Source organism: Pseudophryne corroboree, chromosome 7 (genome assembly GCF_028390025.1).
Source record: "Pseudophryne corroboree isolate aPseCor3 chromosome 7, aPseCor3.hap2, whole genome shotgun sequence".
Classification (NCBI taxonomy): Eukaryota; Metazoa; Chordata; class Amphibia; order Anura; family Myobatrachidae; genus Pseudophryne; species Pseudophryne corroboree.
The window spans coordinates 81,189,847-81,216,584 of record NC_086450.1 but is presented as its reverse complement, the minus strand read 5'-3'; the positions used below and the strand labels follow the sequence as shown (position 1 = coordinate 81,216,584).

The window sequence follows — 26,738 nt, the reverse complement described above, 5'->3', positions numbered from 1 at the left end:
TGGCTAGCGTACAGAGCATTCTCCCAATCTTGTTTTTATTCATGCAAAGCAGACAGTACACGTGTGATCTGCTTGTTCACTGACATCATTTGGGTCCCAGTTAAGAGTAAGCACTAATGTTAGAGAAGCTTAGAGTAATCAGGAACAGTATAAGATCAGCATAAACTTACCATATATATGTTTTGCAATATTGATCATCTGCTGGATTCTTTCTTCCTGTTGCGGAAGAGCTGGTTGAACAAACTTGTTGAATTGCTTCACAAGAACCTCTACGGCCTCCCTAGTTTTACAGTCTGCAGAATAACGCCCCACTCTGACGACCGTCGCACAGGCTTCTTCACACCAAAACTGGCTCTTTCATTGTTAGAGAAAAAAGAAAGTGTTAATTTATGGTAAACTCTCTATTTAAAAGGGGAAGGGAGCTTTGGCCTCATCGTAAATATCGGAAAAGGTTTGCTGGTGGCGGCGACCTCTGCAGCTCCTGGAGGTACAGGACATCATGTAAATAGCTCATGTTCTCAGCCAAGTATCCCCCCACCTTTGACAAGTTCCCACTGAAGCTCCTTTACTGTTAGGTAATCATCAACTAATTTTGATAGATAATGATTTGCATTAATCACATTTTCATTCATTTAGTATTAGTATCGCTTTTAAATGATTGGCGGGATGCATCAAATGATAATTTGTGGTTACACCTCTGAAAATGTCTTTTTCGGAGGTTTGGACGCTTTTTCGCATATGCACCAAGTTCCTGAATGCGATACATTCTGAAGTTTGGACCTGATGGGTAACATTATATTCAGATTCAGTTACCCAATAAAAGCCTATGGGCTTCTATTCGAATTGCCCTCTGAGTGGGATCCAAATGGATCCCTCCCAGCACCCCCTGCGGCGCATGCGTCGTTGGCACATGCACAGACGTCATAAACCCGGAAGCCCCCACACTGCAAAGAACATCTTTACTTGGGAGAACTGTCCTTTAGTAAAATGTTCATGCATAAAGCGTTACTAGACACCATAATGCCTGCGATGAGGCGTGGGATGTGAATGCAATGACTGATGCATACCGCCCTTTGTCCCAAATCCCTGATACTTGACAAGTGTCTTATTCCCGTGCTGTGCAGATGTACCAGACTGACATTTGACACTAGCTAAAATGATTGGGCCCCAATTGTTCCAGTTTTCTATACCTGCATATTTCTTCTTTTTTTTTTAGAGCTTTTAGACAATGCCACAATATACACTGCTCAAAAAAAATAAAGGGAACACTAAAATAACACATCCTAGATCTGAATGAATGAAATATTCTTATTAAATACTTTGTTCTTTACATAGTTGAATGTGCTGACAACAAAATCACACAAAAATGATCAATGGAAATCAAATTTATTAACCCATGGAGGTCTGGATTTGGAGTCACACTCAAAATTAAAGTGGAAAAACACACTACAGGCTGATCCAACTTTGATGTAATGTCCTTAAAACAAGTCAAAATGAGGCTCAGTAGAGTGTGTGGCCTCCTCGTGCCTGTATGACCTCCCTACAACGCCTGGGCATGCTCCTGATGAGGTGGCGGATGGCCTCCTGAGGGATCTCCTCCCAGACCTTGGCTAAAGCATCCGCCAACTCCTGGACAGTCTGTGGTGCAACGTGGCGTTGGTGGATGGAGCGAGACATGATGTCCCAGATGTGCTCAATTGGATTCAGGTCTGGGGAACGGGCGGGCCAGTCCATAGCATCAATGCCTTCATCTTGAAGGAACTGCTGACCCACTCCAGCCACATGAGGTCTAGCATTGTCTTGCATTAGGAGGACCCAGGGCCAACCGCACCAGCATATGGTCTCACAAGGGGTCTGAGGATCTCATCTCGGTACCTAATGGCAGTCAGGCTACCTCTGGCGAGCACATGGAGGGCTGTGCGGCCCCCCAAAGAAATGTCACCCCACACCATTACTGACCCACTGCCAAACCGGTCATGCTGGAGGATGTTGCAGGCAGCAGAACGTTCTCCTTGGCGTCTCCAGACTCTGTCACGTCTGTCACATGTGCTCAGTGAGAACCTGCTTTCATCTGTGAAAAGCACAGGGCGCCAGTGGCGAATTTGCCAATCTTGGTGTTCTCTGGCAAATGCCAAACGTCCTGCACGGTGTTGGGCTGTAAGCACAACCCCCACCTGTGGACGTCGGGCCCTCATACCAACCTCATGGAGTCTGTTTCTGATCGTTTGAGTAGACACATGCAAATTTGTGGCTTGCTGGAGGTCATTATGCAGGGCTCTGGCAGTGCTCCTCCTGTTCCTCCTTGCACAAAGGTGGAGGTAGCGGTCCTGCTGCTGGGTTGTTGCCCTCCTACGGCCTCCTCCACATCTTCTGATGTACTGGCCTGTCTCCTGGTAACGCCTCCATGCTCTGGATACTACGCTGACATACACAGCAAACCTTCTTGCCACAGCTCGCATTGATGTGCCATCCTGGATGAGCTGCACTACCTGAGCCACTTGTGTGGGTTGTAGACTCCGTCTCATGCTACCACTAGAGTGAAAGCACCGCCAGCTTTCAAAAGTGACCAAAACATCAGCCAGAAAGCATAGGAGCTGAGAAGTGGTCTGTGGTCACCACCTGCAGAACAACTCCTTTATTGGGGGTGTCTTGCTAATTGCCTATAATTTCCACCTGTTGTCTATTCCATTTGCACAACAGCATGTGAAATTGATTGTCAATCAGTGTTGCTTAATAAGTAGACAGTTTGATTTGACTGACTTGGAGTTACAATTTTGACTGACTTGGAGTTACAATTTTTGTGTTGTTTAAGTGTTCCCTTTATTTTTTTGAGCAGTATATATATATATATATATATATATATATGTATATATATATATACACACACATACAGAGCTGTGTGGTCCGGCACTCCCAATTCATTTCAACACTTTCCTTGGTGACCTTGCATGTGAAGGTATATAGCAGCATGAAGTGCAGCATTCCGGAGTTTATAAGGAAATACACTGCACACGATTGCATCAACATTTCAATCTTATTGAAAATCAATAAAATTTAAATATTGATGCAATCCTGTGCAGTGTATTTCTTTTTAAACTACGGAGTGCCGCACGTCATGCTGCTATACTGTATATACATAGAGATAGATAGATAGCTAATATATATCTAGAGATAGATAGATAGATAGATAGATAGATAGATAGATAGATAGATAGATAGATAGATAGATAGATAGATAGATAGATATTTTAGAGATGTGTAGCGTCGGATTTACTCGGTTCTTAACGCCAGAATTAATGTGGGGTTGAATTAATCCAGATCTTTCTTATTGGCTAACCAAAACACGTGACATCAGAGAGCCAATAAGATGCCATTTTGAGATGCGGGTAAATCCGAACCCGCTCATCTCACACATATATATATATATATATATATATATATATATATATATATACACACAAACACACACACAACATATTAGTATAAACAGATATTCATCTCTGTGAAACCCACATTTATTCAAATAAAACACAACAAATGGAGCAAATGCAGATACAGTATTAATCATTTATCCTATAATGATTAATTACAGTACCAATTACCTCCTCCATTATATGATGTAGGTCTTCAGCCATTTCAAGGTACACTTTATAATCGTTCACAACACCATTAAACTCATTAACAGATTTCTGCAGCTCGCCGAGCGCCTCCTGAATAATATCTGCTTTGTGCATGTGCTGAGAAAGAGCGCGTCCTAATGATTTTTTTTCTAAATTATCAATTTTCTTCTTCAAAGCCTGAAAAAAAATTTAAAGAAAACTTGATACTTATGCGTCATTACTGTAACAGCAAATAATCAGATTCTATCATTTTCTAGGATGCAATAAAAAATGATAGCTAGGATCTAATTGGTTGCTATGAGCAACATCACCACATTTCATTTTTAAAAGCTTTAGTAAATCTTCCACTGAGGGGGAGATATATCATACCTTGGTGATAGATAAAGTGGACAGAGATAAAGTACCAGCCAATCAGCTCCTAACTGCCGCGCTACAGGCTGTGTTTAAAAAAACGTCAGGAGCTGATTGGTTGATACTTTATCTCTCTCCAAGGTTTGATACGTCTCCCTCTTTGGTTGGGGATTCAATTCCAGAGGAAGGGTGCAAATTGCCGTTGCCACGTAAAAATGGCCATGGTGCACCTGCCCTCGCAGCTAGGCTGCGCAGACAGGGGGCTATCCTTGTATTGTGGGAGTCAGCTATGTAATCGCAGTTCATTTGCGATCACATCACTGGTGGCCATTAACATGCTGGGTAACCTTGCCCTGTGCTGGGCAGCCCCCAGCATGCGGTCGCAAGCAGTTGCAGTTTTGCTAACTTAGGGGGAGATGTACTAAGCAGTGATAAAAGTGGAGAAGTGAGCCAGTGGAGAAGTTGCCCATGGCAACCAATCAGCATTGACGTAACATTTATAATTTGCATACTATAAAAGTATACAGAGCAGCTGACTGGTTGCCATGGGCAACTTCTCCACTGGCTCACTTTTCCTTTTTTTTTTATCACTGCTTAGTACATGTCCCCCTTAGGGTCCAATATACTCTAGTTATAGTTAATGACAGACATTAATTTGTATATATTATTGTAGAAATATTTGTCTCTTTTCTCCTATTTGCTGTTTCTTTGTGTAAGACACAGTGAGGGAGATTTAACAAAGGTTCTAAAGAGGACAAGTGGAGTTATTGTCTATATTAGCAACCAGACTAAAGCTAGAATTTTATAGCATGTACTATATACATGATAACTAGAATATGATTGGTTGCTGTGTGCAACACCTCCACTTGTCCTCTGCGTAAGGTTTGATAAATCTCCCCCTATGTTCTCTATGCGAACAAGAAGCCTGGAAACTATTGTTGCCTTGGGAAAATCTCTTCCATTGTGTTCTTGTGATCTTTGCCCCTAATGGGGATACACAAATGCCCAGGGGTAAATTTATTAAGAGTTCTATTTCAGATGGGATGTTGGCAAATAGCAACCAATCAGATTCCAGGAATTATCTTCTAGAAGGTGCTAGATAAATGAGAAGTAGATTCTGATTGGTTGCTATGGGCAACATCCCATCTTAAATAGATCTCCAATCTTTGTAAATGTACCCCTCAGTGTCACTGTTTTATGCATAAGCAGACTAAGATGGCCCTGGTTTCTTGGTTAATGTTGAACACTCATTATGTGCTTATATTGTCAGGACGTCTCCTCCACTTTATTGAAATCTTCCTGAAGTGCAGTTGGGAATGAATAGGGCCGCCGAGATCTGAATGGGGCCCAAGGAACTGGGAAAGGGGATGTGGCCAAATTTGGGGTGCATGACCAGACCCCCACCAGGGGAAAAAAAATACGATGCACAATACCGCTTGTATAAAGAAAGTCATTTGACCCCCCCCCCCAGCAGCTGACCCTGGCCCCTGCCAGGCCCCTCCATCAAGCCCAGGCCAAGCTCATCAGTCAGTACCCGCCACCTCGCACCACCCCTGGGAATGAGACCAGTGAAGCTCAAAGACTCCATTCTTATAAATGTATGGGCAAATTACTTGTCATGCTATTGTATATCCACTGTAATCCTTTTTAATATACAATGTACAGAATGCCTCATCTGCATTGACAATCCATAGCAGAATAATAATCACTTATCTCTCCTGAGTTGATTGAACATTTAGCATTAAAATTACAAATTGTTTAATCAAACTGAAAAAGAGTTTACATGAGTATGACAGTTGTTTTATTGCATGTACCTGAATCTTTTCTAAATACATTTCAACTTGCTGTATCTGGTTCTTAATTACTTTCAGATTCCGCCCTTTGTCAGCCTTCTTTGTGTAGTTGAATTTCAAGTTGTTAAATTTTTTCTTCAGATCCTTAAATGACTCTTTTAGCTGAAATGATAGAGAGACAATTCTGTTACATGAAGACAACATGTCCCACCCACACACTGCATCTTATTGGTTTCATCTTCATCTTCATCCCATTCGATAAGGTCTGATGTGTACATTTAGCAAAAGTCAATACAAAATCAGCTCAATGGCGTACCAGCGGTAACCTTCATTAAATGTAAGATATTCCAGGCTGTGCGCTGTTCACCCCCCCCGCCCTCACCCCAATATTTATTTTAAAACTCATGAAAGTAAGGGGGCATTGGGGACGGCTATGACAGATGCCAAATCCCTTGGTTTTATTGAATATGTGAGCGTATATCCTTATCAGTGTTTAATTAGACACAAATGAAAATATATTCCACTTAAAATGATGTACTCATATCAGTTACTGTCTTTTCCAAGATCATGTAACCATTGGATAGTTTACACACTCTGTAGAGCCCTACTCACTGTCATATTTATAATGGGTGCATTGTGTGCGATGCACACGGGTCCCCGGAGGTCCCCACACTGCACACCCTGAACCCATTATTTTTTATACTTACCCTCCAGAGTCCTGCGGTGCTGCAGCAGCATTGCTGAAATGGCTGTGAAAATGGTGCGGCACCATTTTCCCAGTGTTTCGCACATGCGCAGTAGAATAATCACTGGGAAGATGGCTGCCGTGCCATTTTACTGGAGCTCTGCACATGCGCTGTAGACTCTGGGACAGCGCTAGGATCCTCTAGGGACCCTAGTGCCCAGAGCTAAGTGCTGCCGCCAGCTAGAGAGGAGGGGGCCCAGACAGAGCCTGCCCATGGGCCTTCTCCTCTCTAGAAATGCAGCTGGCCCTACTGCTATATAAGACTGTATATGTGCAGCTTCTTTTTAATATCCCATAAAAGGACTTTTGATTGTCTCGGTTTTGCACAAAATAGGGCAGATTCAAATTTGCATGAAAGGAGGACACAATTCCCCTCAAACAATATGCATACTTTTCCCTATATGCTGATATCCATCTATACAACTGCACCACCGCTATCCATACACAGAGCCGTCATGACTATTATCAGTGCACACGTGCACAAGTCCTAAGCTGTTCCTGCTAATTAGCTCCCTTCTACAAAAGTTCAAACAAAATCTACATGTGTTCTTTCCATACTAAAACAATCCAAGGCCCAAATTTCTGCCATCATTGCTATATGGCTGAATCATATATTCACTTCCTACCCTTGCTATTTGGCTGGATCTGTATGCAATATTTAGCACTAAACCTCACATATTAGAAAGGGGCAGTATGTATGGTGTAATGGATAGCATTACTGCCTCACAAACCTGAGGTCATGGGTTCGGGTCCCATGATGGCTATATCTGTGTGGAGTATGTATATTCTCTCCATGCTTGTGTGGTTTTCCACTGGGTACTCTGGTTTACTCTCACATTCCGGAAATAAACTGATAGGTTAATTGGCTCCCAACAAACAATGAACCCTAGTGTGAACGTGTGTTTAATAGCAGACTAGACGGGTTCCTATCTGCCGGCAATTTCTATGTAAACCCATCTTACTTCAAGTGGTCTCAAAAAAGTACTAAACGTCAGAGTATCTTTAAGAGATATTATCAGTCAATTCAATGGAATGTGAAGATGACCAAAATCCTCATATGGTGTAAGAATCTTCCACTGAAGATCAATTACGAAAGGACCAATTTTTACAAGCTTATAAATTCTTTGTAGATTAATGACTTGTGAAGGGATCCTGTAAATAGACCCTCATACCAAAGAGCCACCCAAAAAGGGCAACTGTTAAGTATATAAAAAAAAATCACATTTAATAAAAACTTTTGTTACAAATGATTATTATTTTGTTTACACAAATTACTTATAAAGATGTGGTTTAATCCTCGCTGGTGATAGAATGTGTCAGCTCCTGACAGTGGCTACTGTCCCCCAGTGTCGAGGACAATCTGTCCCTTTACCCGACGCATTTTGTCTTATACAGACTTCATCAGGGGTGGATCAATTTTAATGGATTTCAAACATACAACCTCAAATATTTATGAGGATAAAGGACCGCCATGAGTTCTCTAAATGGTTATCACCAATACCAATTTTGAAAAAAATTGTGATCCTTCCCAGGAGTTAGTATGTAACATAAAGAGGTGACTACAGTTTGCCAGGATCCTCACAAAAACCCTTTACTCTGGTGAAAATGGAAGATTCCACCAGAGATTGGGCTTCTCCCTATCAAAGCCCATGGGTGATAGCTTTAAATGTTTCTCTTTGGCAAAAAACTTTCCCAACTGTTTGACAAGAACAGCTAGTACAAATGTTGGCACTGTCACTGTCGGGGGGTGGCATAGCTCTTCACCTGCCTGGACGGAAAAGAGTTCTAGTTACGGCTCTGTCCCCAGCAATACCCATTCATCCACAAGAGAAGTTGCGATGTAGATATATACAACTTTAAATCAGTTGCGTTCACTCGGCTTCAGAGCTGTGTTTGGCACTGAATCGGCCCCTAACTGTGTACACGAAACTAAAGAAGTTTCTGTACACAGACAGAGTGGTTCAGAGAAATGTCATCCCTAGCATGTTACAGACCAGGCCCCCTAAAGTGAGGCCTGCAGTAGAAGTACATACTGTACTAACCTGACTCTGGAATACCCAGACATGACATAAAGGTAAAAAGGTTAATGGAGATTTATTTAACATGATATATCAATGTAAAGGTTTTTTCTGTCTTCACACATGCTACATGCTACCGAGCAGAAAGGAGAGAAGGCAGAGGAAATGGGCTTTACAGCCGAGTTTTACAGCCTTTCAGTACGATGTCAGATTGGGAACAGCAGCTGCAAGCGAGTACTGACACACGAGACCGCTTTTCTGAGACCCGCATATCTGCTTTCACATTCTCCTCATGACCCACAGCATAGCTGCTCCTATGGATCACCTCTCGGATGTACTTACAGTAATGTGTTTGCACAATAAGAAGTAATGGTGCAATGTTTACAGAGGATAAACCTTATTTTTTGAATCTTCCAGCAAAAATGATCTAAATGCGATGCTAGTTCACCAATCACCATGAACACTAAACTAAATAAATAAACAATGAAGCGTATTACAGTTAGCAGCTTATTCTGTTATTATAGGCCCTGAGGAACTTCAGTCGCTGACTAAGAAGCAGATTTAGACAGCTCAGTAAATATACGGTGACGTTCTAGTTTAAACTCTCCAGGGATAGTACTTATCTTGGCATGTCATCAAAATGTAACAGAATGTTGACAAAAAGTCCATTAAAAGTAATAGGAGGGTTTTTTTTTTGTTAGCTCGAGCTGCATAATTCTTTGGTGTTTTTTCCCCAAGGTGAAAGTTTTACATCTTTATAAATAGGAGTTAATGGGGCAGAGCAATTTAGCCACGAGGTTCCATCGGAACGGTATAGTACATACAGTATAAATCCCAGTAAATTAAATCAGTATAAACAAATAGTTCTGAGATCATTGCTTCGGTAGTTATTAGAAGCATTGTCTGCACCACAGAATACAGTATATTACTTATAGTAAAAGGGATGATGCAGTCCCTACTGTAAATTATTACGTATTTTAAACATCACTCTGATTTATTTTGCCTGTATAAAAGCGCTTGGCCTACAGCCTTAAGTTTATTACATTGTCACGCTTCATGACTTATAAATTCCATATAATGTACAGTAGGGGCTGCATTGTTCCATATATAAAATATAACATTAAACATTTTGGGACTTAGGGAGTTTTTCAGAGTTGTTAGCAAACCAAAAAAGTTAGCAATTGGGCAAAACCATAATGCATTGCAGGTGGGGCAGATGTAACGTGCAGAGAGAGTTAGATTTGTGTGGGTTATTATACTTGTTTCTGGGCATGGTATATATATATACTGGCTGCATTATTTTTACACTGCAATTTAGATTTCAGTTTGAACACACCCCACCCAAATCTAACTCTCTCTGCACATGTTACATCTGCCCCACCTGCAGTGCACATGGTTTTGACAATTATTGTTTTTTGGTTTGCTAACAATCCTGAATAACCCCCCTGAATCTGTGTCAGACTCAGCTGCGTCTGTGTCTGTCTCTATTGGCTGTTTCACATCTATGACTTGGTGCGTTTTTAGGTGCCGCTATCGATCACACCATTGAAACTTTCACCAGTCCTATGGTAGTTGCAGTTTTTCCATCTGATTATGGCCCCCAATGTAAACAATGAAGCGTACACAAACACTTCAGTGACATGCCCGCACAACTCTCATAACACGACCGAGCAGCAAAGATGGTGTAATGGTTAGCATTACTGCCTCACAGCACTGAGGTCATGGGTTCAATTAACACCACGGTCCTAATTGTGTGGAGTTTGTATATTCTCCCTGTACTTGCATTTCCTCCGGGTACTCCGGTTTCCTCCCACAATCCAAAAATATACTGGAAGGTTAATGGGCTCCCAACAAAAAAAGTATAAATGTGTGTGTGTTTACATGTGGTAGGGAATATAGGGGCAAATGTATTAAGCCTGGAGAAGTGATAAGTGCAAGGTGATAATGCACCAGCCAATCAGCTCCTAACTGTCAATTTACATATTGGAGCTGATTGGCTGGTGCATTATCACCTTGCACTTATCACTGCTTTATCACTTCTCCAGGCTTAATACATCCTGCCCCATAGATTGTAAGCTCAACTGGGGCAGGGACTGATGTGAATGGCCAAATATTGGGGCAGATGTATTAACCTGGAGAAGGTATAAGGAAGTGATAAACCAGTGATATGTGCAAGGTGATAAACGCACCAGCAAATCAGTTCCAATATGTAAATTAACAGTTAGGAGCTGATTGGCTGGTGCGTTTATCACCTTGCACATATCACTGCTTTATCACTTCCTTATGCTGTCTCCAGGCTTAATATATCTGCCCCCTTCTCTGTAAAGCTATATAAATAACTGGTAATAAGTAAGACGGACCATCTCAGTGTGTCTGAATAGCCACCTCCCAGTCTCAGGAATGCCCAGCACATTTCCAATCTATTTCTGACTGCATGCTTCTCAATTGCAACTTCAGCTCTGTACTGTACATACGCAGGGTTTTTCACGCACACACAATAGCAAAAATATGGCACATGTTACCCGTAATTTAAGAATAAGTCATAAAATATAATAAATATAGCAAAAAGTATTTAAAACAATTCTAACGCAAAATTAAAATGAAATCATGTTGATGGAACTGTGAAAAGAACTAAATAGTATTTATTAATGAATTAATGCATTTATTAACATCTACTTATACTGTATAGAGCCAGGCCAGCTTATTATTACATTTTTTGAACTACTTACCAAATAAGCCTGTTTATGTTTTTCAGGAAATTAATTGAGGTTATTTTATGATTTGTCCCTAGAAACGATTGTGTCTGGAAACATCCCAATTATGTCATTTCTGACCAAGGCAAAGCACAATTTCCCTGATTCTTTATATTCTGTGCACAGAGGCAGGTCCGCATGTCATGTGCACAGATGCATCTGTTCACCACCAAATGTCTCTAGAATTTATTTTAAAACTTTGGCAACTATGAACTTAATCAATGTAAAACACTTCTATTTATAGAACAGTAAAAAGCAATTTTGGGAAAATAAAGTCTGGCGATGCAACTTGAAGAAAACAGTAACTAATTACAGCTGGCATAAATGCAGAATCCAGAATAAAATCTATTTAAATTGATTTGCAGTTCCTTGTGCTAATGTACAAAAATGAATTTTACCCTGAAACCATCTCTTGTTATGAAAGCTGCAGTGCTGAACAGAAAGAATGCTGAATACTGGCAGAGACACACACTGTACTCTTGGCAGGGTCCCCTGTGTTATAAGTGTGTGGGGGTAATTCAGATCTTATCACTGCTGTGCGTTATCACATAGCAGGCGATCAGATCTGGGCTGCGCATGCACCGCACTGCCCCGGCACATCGCACAGCTGCAACGGGCATCACCTGTGACGGGATGGCGCAAAAAATTAATTTGCACGGGCGATCGCAAGGAGATTGACAGGAAGAGGCCGTTTGTGGGTGGTAAATTACCTTTTTCTGGGAGTGTCAGGGAAAACGCAGGCGGGATCAAGCGTTTTCAGGGAGGGTGTCTGATGTTAAATCCGGTCCCGATCAGGATGATGTGATCGCAGTGGATGAGTAAGTTCTGGGCTGTGCAGAAACTGCACAAAATTAGTTTGTGCAGCTCTGCTACACATGCGAACGCACACCTGCACAGCGAAAATACACTCCCACTGTAGGCGGCGACTATCTGATCACAGGGTTGCGAAAATCGCTGCCCAGCGATCAGATCTGAATTACACCCCCCCCCCCCCCCCTTTCCTCCCCCTCCCCTCCACTCCCCCCTGTATTGAAAACTGGGGACTCATTCATTCTAGTGCTTTTCTGGCAAGTGGCAACTGGTGTAATTGGTGCTCTCCTCTGGTAATTATGCCAGCTTCCAGGGTTGCATTAGGTTCCATTGCAAGTGCAAAGAGCTGCATGCATCCAAATACATTGAAGCATCTGAGCTCTGCTAAACATTAAGCACCTGATTCAGAGCCAGATACAAAGTGGCCTTCTCTGCAGACACATTGCATGCTTGAAGATAGCCATAGGCTTCTACCAGTATTATGTCTGCATCAGAGCCGGCCTTAGCTATAGGCAGGCTAGGCATTTGCCTAGGGCATTCAAGCATGTCTAGGGGCATCCAAGCATGTCCCTGCAGCATCTCATGCTGAGAGGGACAGTCCGCAAACTAACTGTTACTTTCCAAATGTATTCAATAGAGATGAGCGGGTTCGGTTCCTCGGAATCCGAACCCGCCCGAACTTCATGTTTTTTTTCACGGGTCCGAGCGACTCGGATCTTCCCGCCATGCTCGGTTAACCCGAGCGCGCCCGAACGTCATCATGACGCTGTCGGATTCTCGCGAGACTCGGATTCTATATAAGGAGCCGCGCGTCGCCGCCATTTTCACACGTGCATTGAGATTGATAGGGAGAGGACGTGGCTGGCGTCCTCTCCATTTAGATTAGAAGAGAGAGAGTGAGATTGATTTGAGACAGAGACACTTGATTTACTGGAGCTTAGGAGTACTGTAGAGAGTGCAGAGTTTAGTAGTGACTGACCACAGTGACCACCAGACAGTGCAGTTTTATTTAATATAATCCGTTCTCTGCCTGAAAAAAACGATACACAGTGACTCAGTCACATACCATATCTGTGTGCACTGCTCAGCCCAGTGTGCTGCATCATCTATGTATATATCTGACTGTGCTCACACAGCTTATAATTGTGGGGGAGACTGGGGAGCAGTGCCAGTTATAGGTTATAGCAGGAGCCAGGAGTACATATTATTAAAATTAAACAGTGCACACTTTTGCTGCAGGAGTGCCACTGCCAGTGTGACTGACCAGTGACCTGACCACACTGACCACCAGTATAGTTAGTAGTATACTATATTGTGATTGCCTGAAAAAGCTAAACACTCGTCGTGTGACTTGTGTGGTGTTTTTTTTTTTTATTCTATAAAAAAACTCATTCTGCTGACAGACAGTGTCCAGCAGGTCCGTCATTATATAATATATACCTGTCCGGCTGCAGTAGTGATATATATATATTTTTTATATCATTATTTATCATCCAGTCGCAGCAGACACAGTACGGTAGTTCACGGCTGTAGCTACCTCTGTGTCGGCACTCGGCAGTCCATCCATAATTGTATACCACCTACCCGTGGTTTTTTTTTCTTTCTTCTTTATACATACATACTACATCTCTTTATCAACCAGTCTATATTAGCAGCAGACACGGTACAGTAGTCCACGGCTGTAGCTACCTCTGTGTCGGCACTCGGCAGTCCATCCATAATTGTATACCACCTACCCGTGGTTTTTTTTTCTTTCTTCTTTATACATACATACTACATCTCTTTATCAACCAGTCTATATTAGCAGCAGACACAGTACAGTACGGTAGTCCACGGCTGTAGCTACCTCTGTGTCGGCACTCGGCAGTCCGTCCATAATTGTATACCACCTACCCGTGGTTTTTTTTCTTTCTTCTTTATACATACATACTACATCTCTTTATCAACCAGTCTATATTAGCAGCAGACACAGTACAGTAGTCCACGGCTGTAGCTACCTCTGTGTCGGCACTCGGCAGTCCATCCATAATTGTATACCACCTACCCGTGGTTTTTTTTTCTTTCTTCTTTATACATACATACTACATCTCTTTATCAACCAGTCTATATTAGCAGCAGACACAGTACAGTACGGTAGTCCACGGCTGTAGCTACCTCTGTGTCGGCACTCGGCAGTCCGTCCATAATTGTATACCACCTACCCGTGGTTTTTTTTTCTTTCTTCTTTATACATACTACATCTCATTATCATCCAGTCTATATTAGCAGCAGACACAGTACAGTACGGTAGTCCACGGCTGTAGCTACCTCTGTGTCGGCACTCGGCAGTCCGTCCATAATTGTATACCACCTACCCGTGGTTTTTTTTTCTTTCTTCTTTATACATACTACATCTCATTATCATCCAGTCTATAAGAGCAGCAGACACAGTACAGTACGGTAGTCCACGGCTGTAGCTACCTCTGTGTCGGCACTCGGCAGTCCGTCCATAATTGTATACCACCTACCCGTGGTTTTTTTTTTCTTTCTTCTTCATACATACTACATCTCATTATCAACCAGTCTATATTAGCAGCAGACACAGTACGGTAGTCCACGGCTGTAGCTACCTCTGTGTCGGCACTCGGCAGTCCGTCCATAATTGTATACCACCTACCCGTGGTTTTTTTTTCTTTCTTCTTTATACATACTACATCTCATTATCAACCAGTCTATATTAGCAGCAGACACAGTACGGTAGTCCACGGCTGTAGCTACCTCTGTGTCGGCACTCGGCAGTCCATCCATAATTGTATACCACCTACCCGTGGTTTTTTTTTCTTTCTTCTTTATACATACATACTACATCTCATTATCATCCAGTCTATATTAGCAGCAGACACAGTACAGTACAATAGTCCACGGCTGTAGCTACCTCTGTGTCGGCACTCGGCAGTCCATCCATAATTGTATACTAGTATCCATCCATCTCCATTGTTTACCTGAGGTGCCTTTTAGTTGTGCCTATTAAAATATGGAGAACAAAAATGTTGAGGTTCCAAAATTAGGGAAAGATCAAGATCCACTTCCACCTCGTGCTGAAGCTGCTGCCACTAGTCATGGCCGAGACGATGAAATGCCAGCAACGTCGTCTGCCAAGGCCGATGCCCAATGTCATAGTACAGAGCATGTCAAATCCAAAACACCAAATATCAGTAAAAAAAGGACTCCAAAACCTAAAATAAAATTGTCGGAGGAGAAGCGTAAACTTGCCAATATGCCATTTACCACACGGAGTGGCAAGGAACGGCTGAGGCCCTGGCCTATGTTCATGGCTAGTGGTTCAGCTTCACATGAGGATGGAAGCACTCAGCCTCTCGCTAGAAAACTGAAAAGACTCAAGCTGGCAAAAGCACCGCAAAGAACTGTGCGTTCTTCGAAATCCCAAATCCACAAGGAGAGTCCAATTGTGTCGGTTGCGATGCCTGACCTTCCCAACACTGGACATGAAGAGCATGCGCCTTCCACCATTTGCACGCCCCCTGCAAGTGCTGGAAGGAGCACCCGCAGTCCAGTTCCTGATAGTCAGATTGAAGATGTCAGTGTTGAAGTACACCAGGATGAGGAGGATATGGGTGTTGCTGGCGCTGGGGAGGAAATTGACCAGGAGGATTCTGATGGTGAGGTGGTTTGTTTAAGTCAGGCACCCGGGGAGACACCTGTTGTCCGTGGGAGGAATATGGCCGTTGACATGCCTGGTGAAAATACCAAAAAAATCAGCTCTTCGGTGTGGAAGTATTTCACCAGAAATGCGGACAACATTTGTCAAGCCGTGTGTTCCCTTTGTCAAGCTGTAATAAGTAGGGGTAAGGACGTTAACCACCTCGGAACATCCTCCCTTATACGTCACCTGCAGCGCATTCATAATAAGTCAGTGACAAGTTCAAAAACTTTGGGCGACAGCGGAAGCAGTCCACTGACCAGTAAATCCCTTCCTCTTGTAACCAAGCTCACGCAAACCACCCCACCAACTCCCTCAGTGTCAATTTCCTCCTTCCCCAGGAATGCCAATAGTCCTGCAGGCCATGTCACTGGCAATTCTGACGAGTCCTCTCCTGCCTGGGATTCCTCCGATGCATCCTTGCGTGTAACGCCTACTGCTGCTGGCGCTGCTGTTGTTGCTGCTGGGAGTCGATGGTCATCCCAGAGGGGAAGTCGTAAGCCCACTTGTACTACTTCCAGTAAGCAATTGACTGTCCAACAGTCCTTTGCGAGGAAGATGAAATATCACAGCAGTCATCCTGCTGCAAAGCGGATAACTGAGGCCTTGACAACTATGTTGGTGTTAGACGTGCGTCCGGTATCCGCCGTTAGTTCACAGGGAACTAGACAATTTATTGAGGCAGTGTGCCCCCGTTACCAAATACCATCTAGGTTCCACTTCTGTAGGCAGGCGATACCGAGAATGTACACGGACGTCAGAAAAAGACTCACCAGTGTCCTAAAAAATGCAGTTGTACCCAATGTCCACTTAACCACGGACATGTGGACAAGTGGAGCAGGGCAGGGTCAGGACTATATGACTGTGACAGCCCACTGGGTAGATGTATGGACTCCCGCCGCAAGAACAGCAGCGGCGGCACCAGTAGCAGCATCTCGCAAACGCCAACTCTTTCCTAGGCAGGCTACGCTTTGTATCAACGCTTTCCAGAATACGCACACAGCTAAAAACCTCTTACGGCAACTGAGGAAGATCATCGCAGAATGGCTTACCCCAATTGGACTCTCCTGTGGATTTGTGGCATCGGACAACGCCAGCAATATTGTGTGTGCATTAAATATGGGCAAATTCCAGCACGTCCCATGTTTTGCACATACCTTGAATTTGGTGGTGCAGAATTTTTTAAAAAACGACAGGGGCGTGCAAGAGATGCTGTCGGTGGCCAGAAGAATTGCGGGACACTTTCGGCGTACAGGCACCACGTACAGAAGACTGGAGCACCACCAAAAACTACTGAACCTGCCCTGCCATCATCTGAAGCAAGAAGTGGTAACGAGGTGGAATTCAACCCTCTATATGCTTCAGAGGTTGGAGGAGCAGCAAAAGGCCATTCAAGCCTATACAATTGAGCACGATATAGGAGGTGGAATGCACCTGTCTCAAGTGCAGTGGAGAATGATTTCAACGTTGTGCAAGGTTCTGATGCCCTTTGAACTTGCCACACGTGAAGTCAGTTCAGACACTGCCAGCCTGAGTCAGGTCATTCCCCTCATCAGGCTTTTGCAGAAGAAGCTGGAGACATTGAAGGAGGAGCTAACACGGAGCGATTCCGCTAGGCATGTGGGACTTGTGGATGGAGCCCTTAATTCGCTTAACAAGGATTCACGGGTGGTCAATCTGTTGAAATCAGAGCACTACATTTTGGCCACCGTGCTCGATCCTAGATTTAAAACCTACCTTGGATCTCTCTTTCCGGCAGACACAAGTCTGCTGGGGTTGAAAGACCTGCTGGTGAGAATATTGTCAAGTCAAGCGGAACGCGACCTGTCAACATCTCCTCCTTCACATTCTCCCGCAACTGGGGGTGCGAGGAAAAGGCTCAGAATTCCGAGCCCACCCGCTGGCGGTGATGCAGGGCAGTCTGGAGCGACTGCTGATGCTGACATCTGGTCCGGACTGAAGGACCTGACAACGATTACGGACATGTCGTCTACTGTCACTGCATATGATTCTCTCAACATTGAAAGAATGGTGGAGGATTATATGAGTGACCGCATCCAAGTAGGCACGTCACACAGTCCGTACTTATACTGGCAGGAAAAAGAGGCAATTTGGAGGCCCTTGCACAAACTGGCTTTATTCTACCTAAGTTGCCCTCCCACAAGTGTGTACTCCGAAAGAGTGTTTAGTGCCGCCGCTCACCTTGTCAGCAATCGGCGTACGAGGTTACATCCAGAAAATGTGGAGAAGATGATGTTCATTAAAATGAATTATAATCAATTCCTCCGCGGAGACATTGACCAGCAGCAATTGCCTCCACAAAGTACACAGGGAGCTGAGATGGTGGATTCCAGTGGGGACGAATTGATAATCTGTGAGGAGGGGGATGTACACGGTGATATATCGGAGGATGATGATGAGGTGGACATCTTTCCTCTGTAGAGCCAGTTTGTGCAAGGAGAGATTAATTGCTTCTTTTTTGGGGGGGGTCCAAACCAACCCGTCATATCAGTCACAGTCGTGTGGCAGACCCTGTCACTGAAATGATGGGTTGGTTAAAGTGTGCATGTCCTGTTTATACAACATAAGGGTGGGTGGGAGGGCCCAAGGACAATTCCATCTTGCACCTCTTTTTTCTTTTCTTTTTCTTTGCGTCATGTGCTGTTTGGGGAGGGTTTTTTGGAAGGGCCATCCTGCGTGACACTGCAGTGCCACTCCTAGATGGGCCCGGTGTTTGTGTCGGCCACTAGGGTCGCTTATCTTACTCACACAGTCAGCTACCTCATTGCGCCTCTTTTTTTCTTTGCGTCATGTGCTGTTTGGGGAGGGTTTTTTGGAAGGGCCATCCTGCGTGACACTGCAGTGCCACTCCTAGATGGGCCCGGTGTTTGTGTCGGCCACTAGGGTCGCTTATCTTACTCACACAGTCAGCTACCTCATTGCGCCTCTTTTTTTCTTTGCGTCATGTGCTGTTTGGGGAGGGTTTTTTGGAAGGGCCATCCTGCGTGACACTGCAGTGCCACTCCTAGATGGGCCCGGTGTTTGTGTCGGCCACTAGGGTCGCTTATCTTACTCACACAGTCAGCTACCTCATTGCGCCTCTTTTTTTCTTTGCGTCATGTGCTGTTTGGGGAGGGTTTTTTGGAAGGGACATCCTGCGTGACACTGCAGTGCCACTCCTAGATGGGCCCGGTGTTTGTGTCGGCCACTAGGGTCGCTTATCTTACTCACACAGCTACCTCATTGCGCCTCTTTTTTTCTTTGCGTCATGTGCTGTTTGGGGAGGGTTTTTTGGAAGGGACATCCTGCGTGACACTGCAGTGCCACTCCTAGATGGGCCCGGTGTTTGTGTCGGCCACTAGGGTCGCTTATCTTACTCACACAGCGACCTCGGTGCAAATTTTAGGACTAAAAATAATATTGTGAGGTGTGAGGTATTCAGAATAGACTGAAAATGAGTGTAAATTATGGTTTTTGAGGTTAATAATACTTTGGGATCAAAATGACCCCCAAATTCTATGATTTAAGCTGTTTTTTAGGGTTTTTTGAAAAAAACACCCGAATCCAAAACACACCCGAATCCGACAAAAAAAATTCGGTGAGGTTTTGCCAAAACGCGGTCGAACCCAAAACACGGCCGCGGAACCGAACCCAAAACCAAAACACAAAACCCGAAAAATTTCCGGCGCTCATCTCTAGTATTCAATCAGTACTTGTATACACTGCTGTTTACATTTGTCAAAAAAAATGCACACTGTGCCTTAAACTTCCTCTGACATGCTTGAATGCCCCTGACTTGTGAGACCTCAGACAGACAGCAGAAGCCCAGTAAATGCAATTCCTGGACCTGTGACATTTTTACTGACTATATAAGGTTATTACTGGATGGCTTCTTATGATAACACATGTGTATTTTGGAAGACTGCTTCACAGAAACCTGACATCACCTATACTGCTTGTGCACATGGGGGAGGGGGACCCTGCCATCCTGTGTGTGTCCCTTATCCCTGTGCAAACCCCAGGTGTCTGCAGGGACATAACATGGGCAGTGTTCTCCCCACACTTTATTTCCTAGTCAGTCTATACCGTAAAATTCCCCTGCCATCTAGCACTGTAACGTGGTCAGTAAGTTGCGTTGTGCTATTTCTATATGAAACATCAGTGCAGCGTGACTTTTGGACACATCAGACTGGAGGGCAGAGCATTTAGCTCCCACAGTATAAAGTAAAGTGCATGCAGTTAACGGGAGTAACAGACACCAGCAAACACACTGAATAGTGAAGAGAATGGACAGTTTCTACATGTTTGATACTGATCTTTTTGTATAACCAGCAAGTGTGGCAGTATCTGTGGCAGTATATGTGTATTATGGGCATTACTAATGTGGGGCATATGTGTAAGGTGCATTACTGTGTGGCATTATGTGTATTATGGGCATTACTAATGTGGGGCATATGTGTAAGGTTCCTTTACTGTGTGGAATTATATGTATTATGGTCATTACTGTGTGGCATTGTGCAGAGTTGAACTGGCCCACAGGGTAACCCCCCGGTGGGCCCGACTACCTGAGCGTTGCAGGTACAGATGCAGAACTAGCGGCGGAGCTAGGGGGCACCAGACAAAATTTTGCCTAGGGCATCAATTTGGCTAGGGCCGGCTCTGGTCTGCATGCCCAAGGCAAACGTATGTGAATTGCGAATGCACCGCATTCAGAGTACTGGGAGTTGTAATCTAGCTGTTACTGACAGTTCCAGGCGGTAGCCCCTTATAAGTAACAAGCAGAGGCACCCGAGAAATCAGTAGAGAACAGGGGTTCCCAGAACCACCATGATCTGTACTACTGGGTTTCCCTTCCACCATTGACTCTCAAGTCCTCACATGTGGTTTCATCCAGCAAACATATATCAAAGGGATTGCCTAGGTCTAGGATACTGTAACTCACATCAGTATAACCCTTGTTACTTGTAGTAACTATGGACCCCACTCCTCCCCCTGCACCAGAACCTCCCCTCCCTGAAGGCGGAATCATACAACCAGTCTCTCACTGCAAGTTCTCTGCAGCATCCCTAGTGAAGTAGAATGGCTGGATTACACTGAACCAAGAGAATTACAGCATGATGAGCTGATCATAAACAACTATTTGCTACAAGGGGGTAGGTTTGATAAACGGGGCTTTGTCCAAAAGTAGCTAAGCACATTAATGCACCTCTGATACGAAATGAATCTAGGTGGAGTAACAGGCATCCCATAGCAGGTAGTGGCTGAGGTCCATGTGCCGCCACTGTTGAAAAGGTGTAACAAATTAATCTATTTTGCATGACTAAAAGGCTCCCTTTTTTTCATCCAGGGCACCGCAAAATATAAGCAGATTGCAGCCCTTTGTTTGAACATCTACTTATGAAACAAAAGAATGTCGCAGCAATAGCACAAAAAGTAACTGATTAGGCTTGTGTACTGAAACAAAAGTCACAATTTGCCGCTCTAGCTTCTAAACATCATTAATACCCCAAGTGGGCCATCTATCTCGCACTACTTTCTCTCAGTAGACAGGTAAACCAAGTACTGCCCAATAAAGCAATTACAACACTTCAACATGGGTACTATGAGAATGGGACAGAGCGGACACTCTTTGGCCAAGAGCTGCACATGTATCAAGATTAAATGAATAAAAGACCCAGCAAAAACATTGCAAATGGATTTCAAGACTTTTCTCTGTATAACTTAAATCCAGCAAATGACCAACCTTTCTGCGCTTAAATATAAGATAAATAACTATATGTGCTACTGTCACCTGCATCAATGCACAAATGCTCACTAAGGGGTACATTTACTAAGCAGTGATAAGAGCGGAGAAGTGAGCCAGTGGAGATATTTCCCCATCAACCAATCAGCAGCTCTGTATCATTTTATAGTTTGCAAATTATAGATGTTACTTCAGTGCTGATTGGTTGCCATGGGCACTTCTCCACTGGCTCACTTCTCCGCTCTTATCACTGCTTAGTAAATGTACCCCTAATACTTCTAAATAAAGAAGTTATGGCTGACAAAATTGCTCAACACATCAAAGAGCTGGGGAACACGGTGGTTCATGCTTTTCTAGGTTTGCAGCCATATAAGTATTTGCAGGTGCCCTTTATCCAATGATGATAGATTGTTTAATTGTATTATGCGGGGGTTCCATATGATGAGACCACCAAGGAGTGGAAACCATAGACTTAACACTGAACACTGAAAGTTAATATTGAATTGTTTGCAAAAATTATTGCTAACAGGTCAGGCTTTGATATAACAGCTTAGTACATCTCTACCAGGAGGGGGCTTTCACCTGGTGTTTAAGCCTCTGCTATTACTGGAAGAGCAATGGAGCTGGTTTTTACAGCCAAGCTGGCTTAGGCTTTTATGCAACTAACTCTATCTATAGGAGGTAGTAGTTGTTTACCATAACCACTTTACTGCTATGTTGCCGAAAGGTTCTCCTCCTCACTCTTACAAAATCGTAGTGGCACCTGATATAGGAAGTTCTAAAAAATATAATCACAGTTTGTGATTGTGCACAAAATTCGGCTTGTTACTAAGGCTGTCTTGTATTGTTCATGGAACGCATCAAATCTACAAGTGTGGCCAGCTGTGCGATCGTCCATATTGTCAGAGTGCAAACATACATACATTGGCCCTCATTCCGAGTTGTTCGCTCGCTAGCTGCTTTTAGCAGCAGTGCAAACGCTAAGCCGCAGCCCTCTGGGAGTGTATCTTAGCTTAGCAGAAGTGCGACCGAAAGGATCGCAGCGCAGCTACAAAAAAAGATTGTGTCGTTTCTGAGCAGCTCCAGACCTACTCCTATCTTGCGATCACTTCAGACTATTTAGTTCCTGTTTTGACGTCACAAACACGCCCTGCGTTCGGCCAGCCACGCCTGCATTTCCCCCGGCACGCCTGTGTTTGTATCTGAAACACTCCCCGAAAACGGTCAGTTACCTCCCAGAAACGCCCACTTCATGTCAATCACTGTGCAGCGAGCAGTGCGACTGAAAAGCGTCACTAGACCTTGTGTAAAACTACTTCGGCTTTTGTGAAAGTACATCGCGCATGAGCATTGCGCCGCATACGCATGCACAGAAATGCCGCTTTTTTGCCTAAACGCTGCGCTGCGAACAAAAACTGCTAGTTAACAACTCGGAATGACCACCATTGTTCTGTCCCCTCTATAAACTTCCCTATGGCCTGAGTATAACTTGGCAGACAGCAAAACCACTCCTATTTCTCAATAAATCCAATCTGGATGTGAAAATCTGAAGAATGACGTATTATTGTAGTGATAGGATTCATGAAGTGAATGGATTTGGTAAAACATTGTTGTTACAAATAGGAGAATATACTGTAGCTGCACCTGTTTCATAGGCACATGAAGCTAAAAAAATGCTGGAGCTGTGCTATCATATGTCCAAGGTGCATTGGGGAGCTTTGGTGGAAGCCTATGAGGTTCACACTAAACAGACCATTAGGTGGAGCTTACACAGAGTAAGTGCATACAACAAGCATAAAATGATGCTGAAGGGTGTGGTATTACTTGCCAACATTTATCAGGATGACATGAGAATATCAGCAGGGTCAATCTGTTGAAAAGCAGCACATTGGCATGCTCGGAATATCGACAGTGACCATGTCAACATTCATCTTGACTACCCAGATGATGACATGACGAACTGTTGATACATCGTCCCTGGTCTAGTGGTCTCTTATCTTCTCCCAGCAACAGCAGTGGTTCCAGAGTCTTCTTCCAGGTCCCGGCGGTCACATGTGGTGCGGTTCAGACCTCTGCTGCTTCCGTGTTCTGTTGAGCATTAAACCCCCTATACCTAATCCCAGGTGCCTTACTCATATCCCTCCCTAACACAGCCTAATACTAACCTCCTCCCGCAGCCTAAACCTCCCGCCCGCATCCTAACCCAACCGTCAGCATCCTGGATATATCGACATTTCATGTCGTCATTGAGAACCTGTCAACAGTTTGAGAATGTTGTCCTTTTGCCTGCTGACAGTTTGAACCATGTCGATATTCTGATGTCAGCATTGTGGCGTCGACCGTATGAACGTCGACATGGTTAATGTTGACCATTTGACTGGATGATATGCTGAAGGCGTGGCACACATAACAGTACAATGCAGAATACATGGTTTGAATGGAATCTCCACCTTTCTCCATGTTCCCAAATGACCCCTCTGTGTACAGTATGTTTACACCTCTCCATGCTCAACAGGTGTAGTGAAGTTTAACAAATCTTTTATGTCTCAGCAAATTATACAACTGATTAAAATAACTCTCTTTAAAAACCAGATTAGACAGTTCCGTTTGTTCTCTCTGACATGGGGGTAAATTTACTAACATGGGAGTTCTATTTAAGATGGGATGTTGCCCATAGCAACCAATCAGATTCCAGATATTATCTTCTAGAAGGTGCTAGATAAATGAGAAGTAGAATCTGATTGCTTGCTATGGGCAACATCCCATCTTAAATATAACTCCCATTTTAGTAAATTTACCCTATGGAGTGACTGTCCAATCAGAAACAAACATCCAAGATCAAAAATAATCTCCCACAACCTTCATGTTCACATTAGTCCAGTGGCATTATCAAGTATTTATATAGCACCACCTTAAAAATACTTATACCCCTTTCAGACAGAAACAGAAATTACCGGGTGACGCAGTTCCACCCGGTAATTTCACGGCTCACAAACGGATCCTTTTTCTGTGTGAAAAGGTCAACCCGGGTTGTAATTCCTGGAATCTACCAGAGTTGGAGACACGGGAATTTCGACACGGATTGACCCTTTCACACAGACAAATACCCATTACTTCTCTGATTGCTGACCCATTCACTTTTGGCACTGCACGTATCCACTACGGACGGCTCCGGCCAGCGCTTCTCACCGAGTGGCTCCATCCTGCTGCTAGCGGCGGCTGCCGCTTACGGACATTTCAGCCTCAGTGAGAGAATCTACTCCATCACACCTGGAAACCCTGGCTAACGCCGATGCACGGCAAATACAGCAACTCTGTTAACAGCATTTAACGGCACCAGACGGCTTACTCCTCTCTGCACGTGAGTGGGCATATTAAAGGATTTTTACCAGCCCACGGGAGATTCTAGAAAAAAGCCGTTTTATACAGAGATATTTATATGGGAACAGCCCCCATCAGAGCAATTTGCCAAAATGATTCATTCACAGAAAGGGCTCTAGTGGATCACACCGGGGACGCCCGACATTAATAGCCCAGGAGAGGTAATTAAATTATCTTCCTCAATCAAACCATCTGTTGCCGGGACTTTTCTATATCTGAAAGTGCATGCTGCCTCTGTACTTTTAGATAGTGTGTAATCTCACCACTCCTGTGAACGATATATCTGACTGTTACACGCATGTTATAATAATTTTCTTTTTTAACGCTATTACCAATCTACTTATTGTGTGAATATTGTTACTTGTTGTATGATACTTAGGGTCAGCTCAGAGCACACCTATATATATAATCTTTTAAGATACTGTGTTTATAACTTTATTGGTATACTAATATTTTAAATAAATATTCTCATTCATTATTATTGTGTTTGTCAGCTCTCCATTAACAAGGTTATCTCTTACTACATTATAAGCGCAGCCAATCTTTTTTTCTCTGTTTTTGGTAATTGTTAAAGCATATACACAATGCTTTTTTGGCAGCGCTCATGATGTTGTTTTAAAAAAACTATCTGATTAGGCGCTTATAGCAGATCTTGAGTAGCTTCAAATACCCGCGGTGAGCTGCAAATTACCGCCACAAAATTCTCAACCCAGTAATTTGCATGTCTCTGTGAAAGGGGGGGGGGGGGGAGAAGGGGTCAGGCAGGTCCTGGCAAAACGACCCGGCATTGAACTGCCAGGTAATTGCCGGGGCTTTCAGATTTTTCTGTCTGAAAGTGGTATAACTGTACACATGGGTAGATTCTCCTGCTTTCCCAAAAATCTGTGTTTCAGCGTTAATAATATATGTACCATATTAGTGACAATTAGTGGTGGAGATAATGAAGCAAGGAATTGATGTAAGAACAGAGAGGTGGTGGTATTACTGATTACTGGAGAATGTTAAATGTGCCCAAATAATGCTGGGAAAACCTGGTACAGGTTGCTGTTAACCACATCACAAATGTACAGTATGTGTGAGCATAGGAATAATGGGGCAGATGTATTAAGCCTTGAGAAGTGATAAAGCAGTGATAAGTGCAAGGTGATAACGCACCAGCCAATCATTACAGGTTTGAGAAATGACAGTTAGGAGATGATTGGCTGATGCATTATCACCTTCCACTTATCACTTCTTTATCACTTCTCCAGGCTTAAGTTAATACATTTGCCCCAATGATCTGAATGCTTTCAGCGAAACTCTCTTTGTTAATGTACTGCAGTATAAAAACATTTGACAGTATTTATATTTAGAGATGTGCGGGTTCAGTTTTATTTGGTTCTTAATGCCAAAATTAACGCAGGTTTGGATTTATTCGGATTTCTTTTATTGACTATCCAAAACATGTGACATCCGAGAGCCAATAATATGCAGTTTTGAGATCTGGGTATATGCGAACCTGCACATCTCTATTTATATTGCAACCACATAAGACATGAATGCTTTTTAATTTTTTATACACTTTTCTTGCTTTTTTTAGCTGTGTTTATGGGCCCTTATATGCTGAGTTGGTGCAAAAGAATATGTGAATGCAGCACAAAATGCACCATGCTCAGACAACAACGTAACTGCAAGAAAGGCTCATTAAAAAACATTTATTTTTTTTAACAGTATATTGGGAACAAGTACAGGAAGCTCAGGCAAAATAAACGTATGCTTGAATGGACTCTACAACCTATAATTATTTAACATTGGGAAAAGTCTTAGCTACATATGCCCTGCTGA

General features: G+C 43.4%; 1 protein-coding gene across 4 annotated transcripts in view; it reads right to left on the bottom strand.

The window, feature by feature from the left end:
- Positions 1-26,738, bottom strand: part of CCDC141 (coiled-coil domain containing 141) — a 337,148-nt gene that overhangs the window by 28,777 nt on the left and 281,633 nt on the right. For 3 of the 4 annotated variants that reach the window (XM_063933345.1, XM_063933348.1, XM_063933347.1), the window contains 3 exons: positions 5,786-5,926; positions 3,603-3,797; positions 171-354 (listed from right to left, as the gene is read on the bottom strand). In XM_063933345.1, coding sequence (XP_063789415.1) covers positions 171-354; positions 3,603-3,797; positions 5,786-5,926 — 520 coding nt within the window. The remainder of the gene's footprint in view (positions 1-170; positions 355-3,602; positions 3,798-5,785; positions 5,927-26,738) is intronic. The other variant, XM_063933346.1, reaches the window with a different exon arrangement.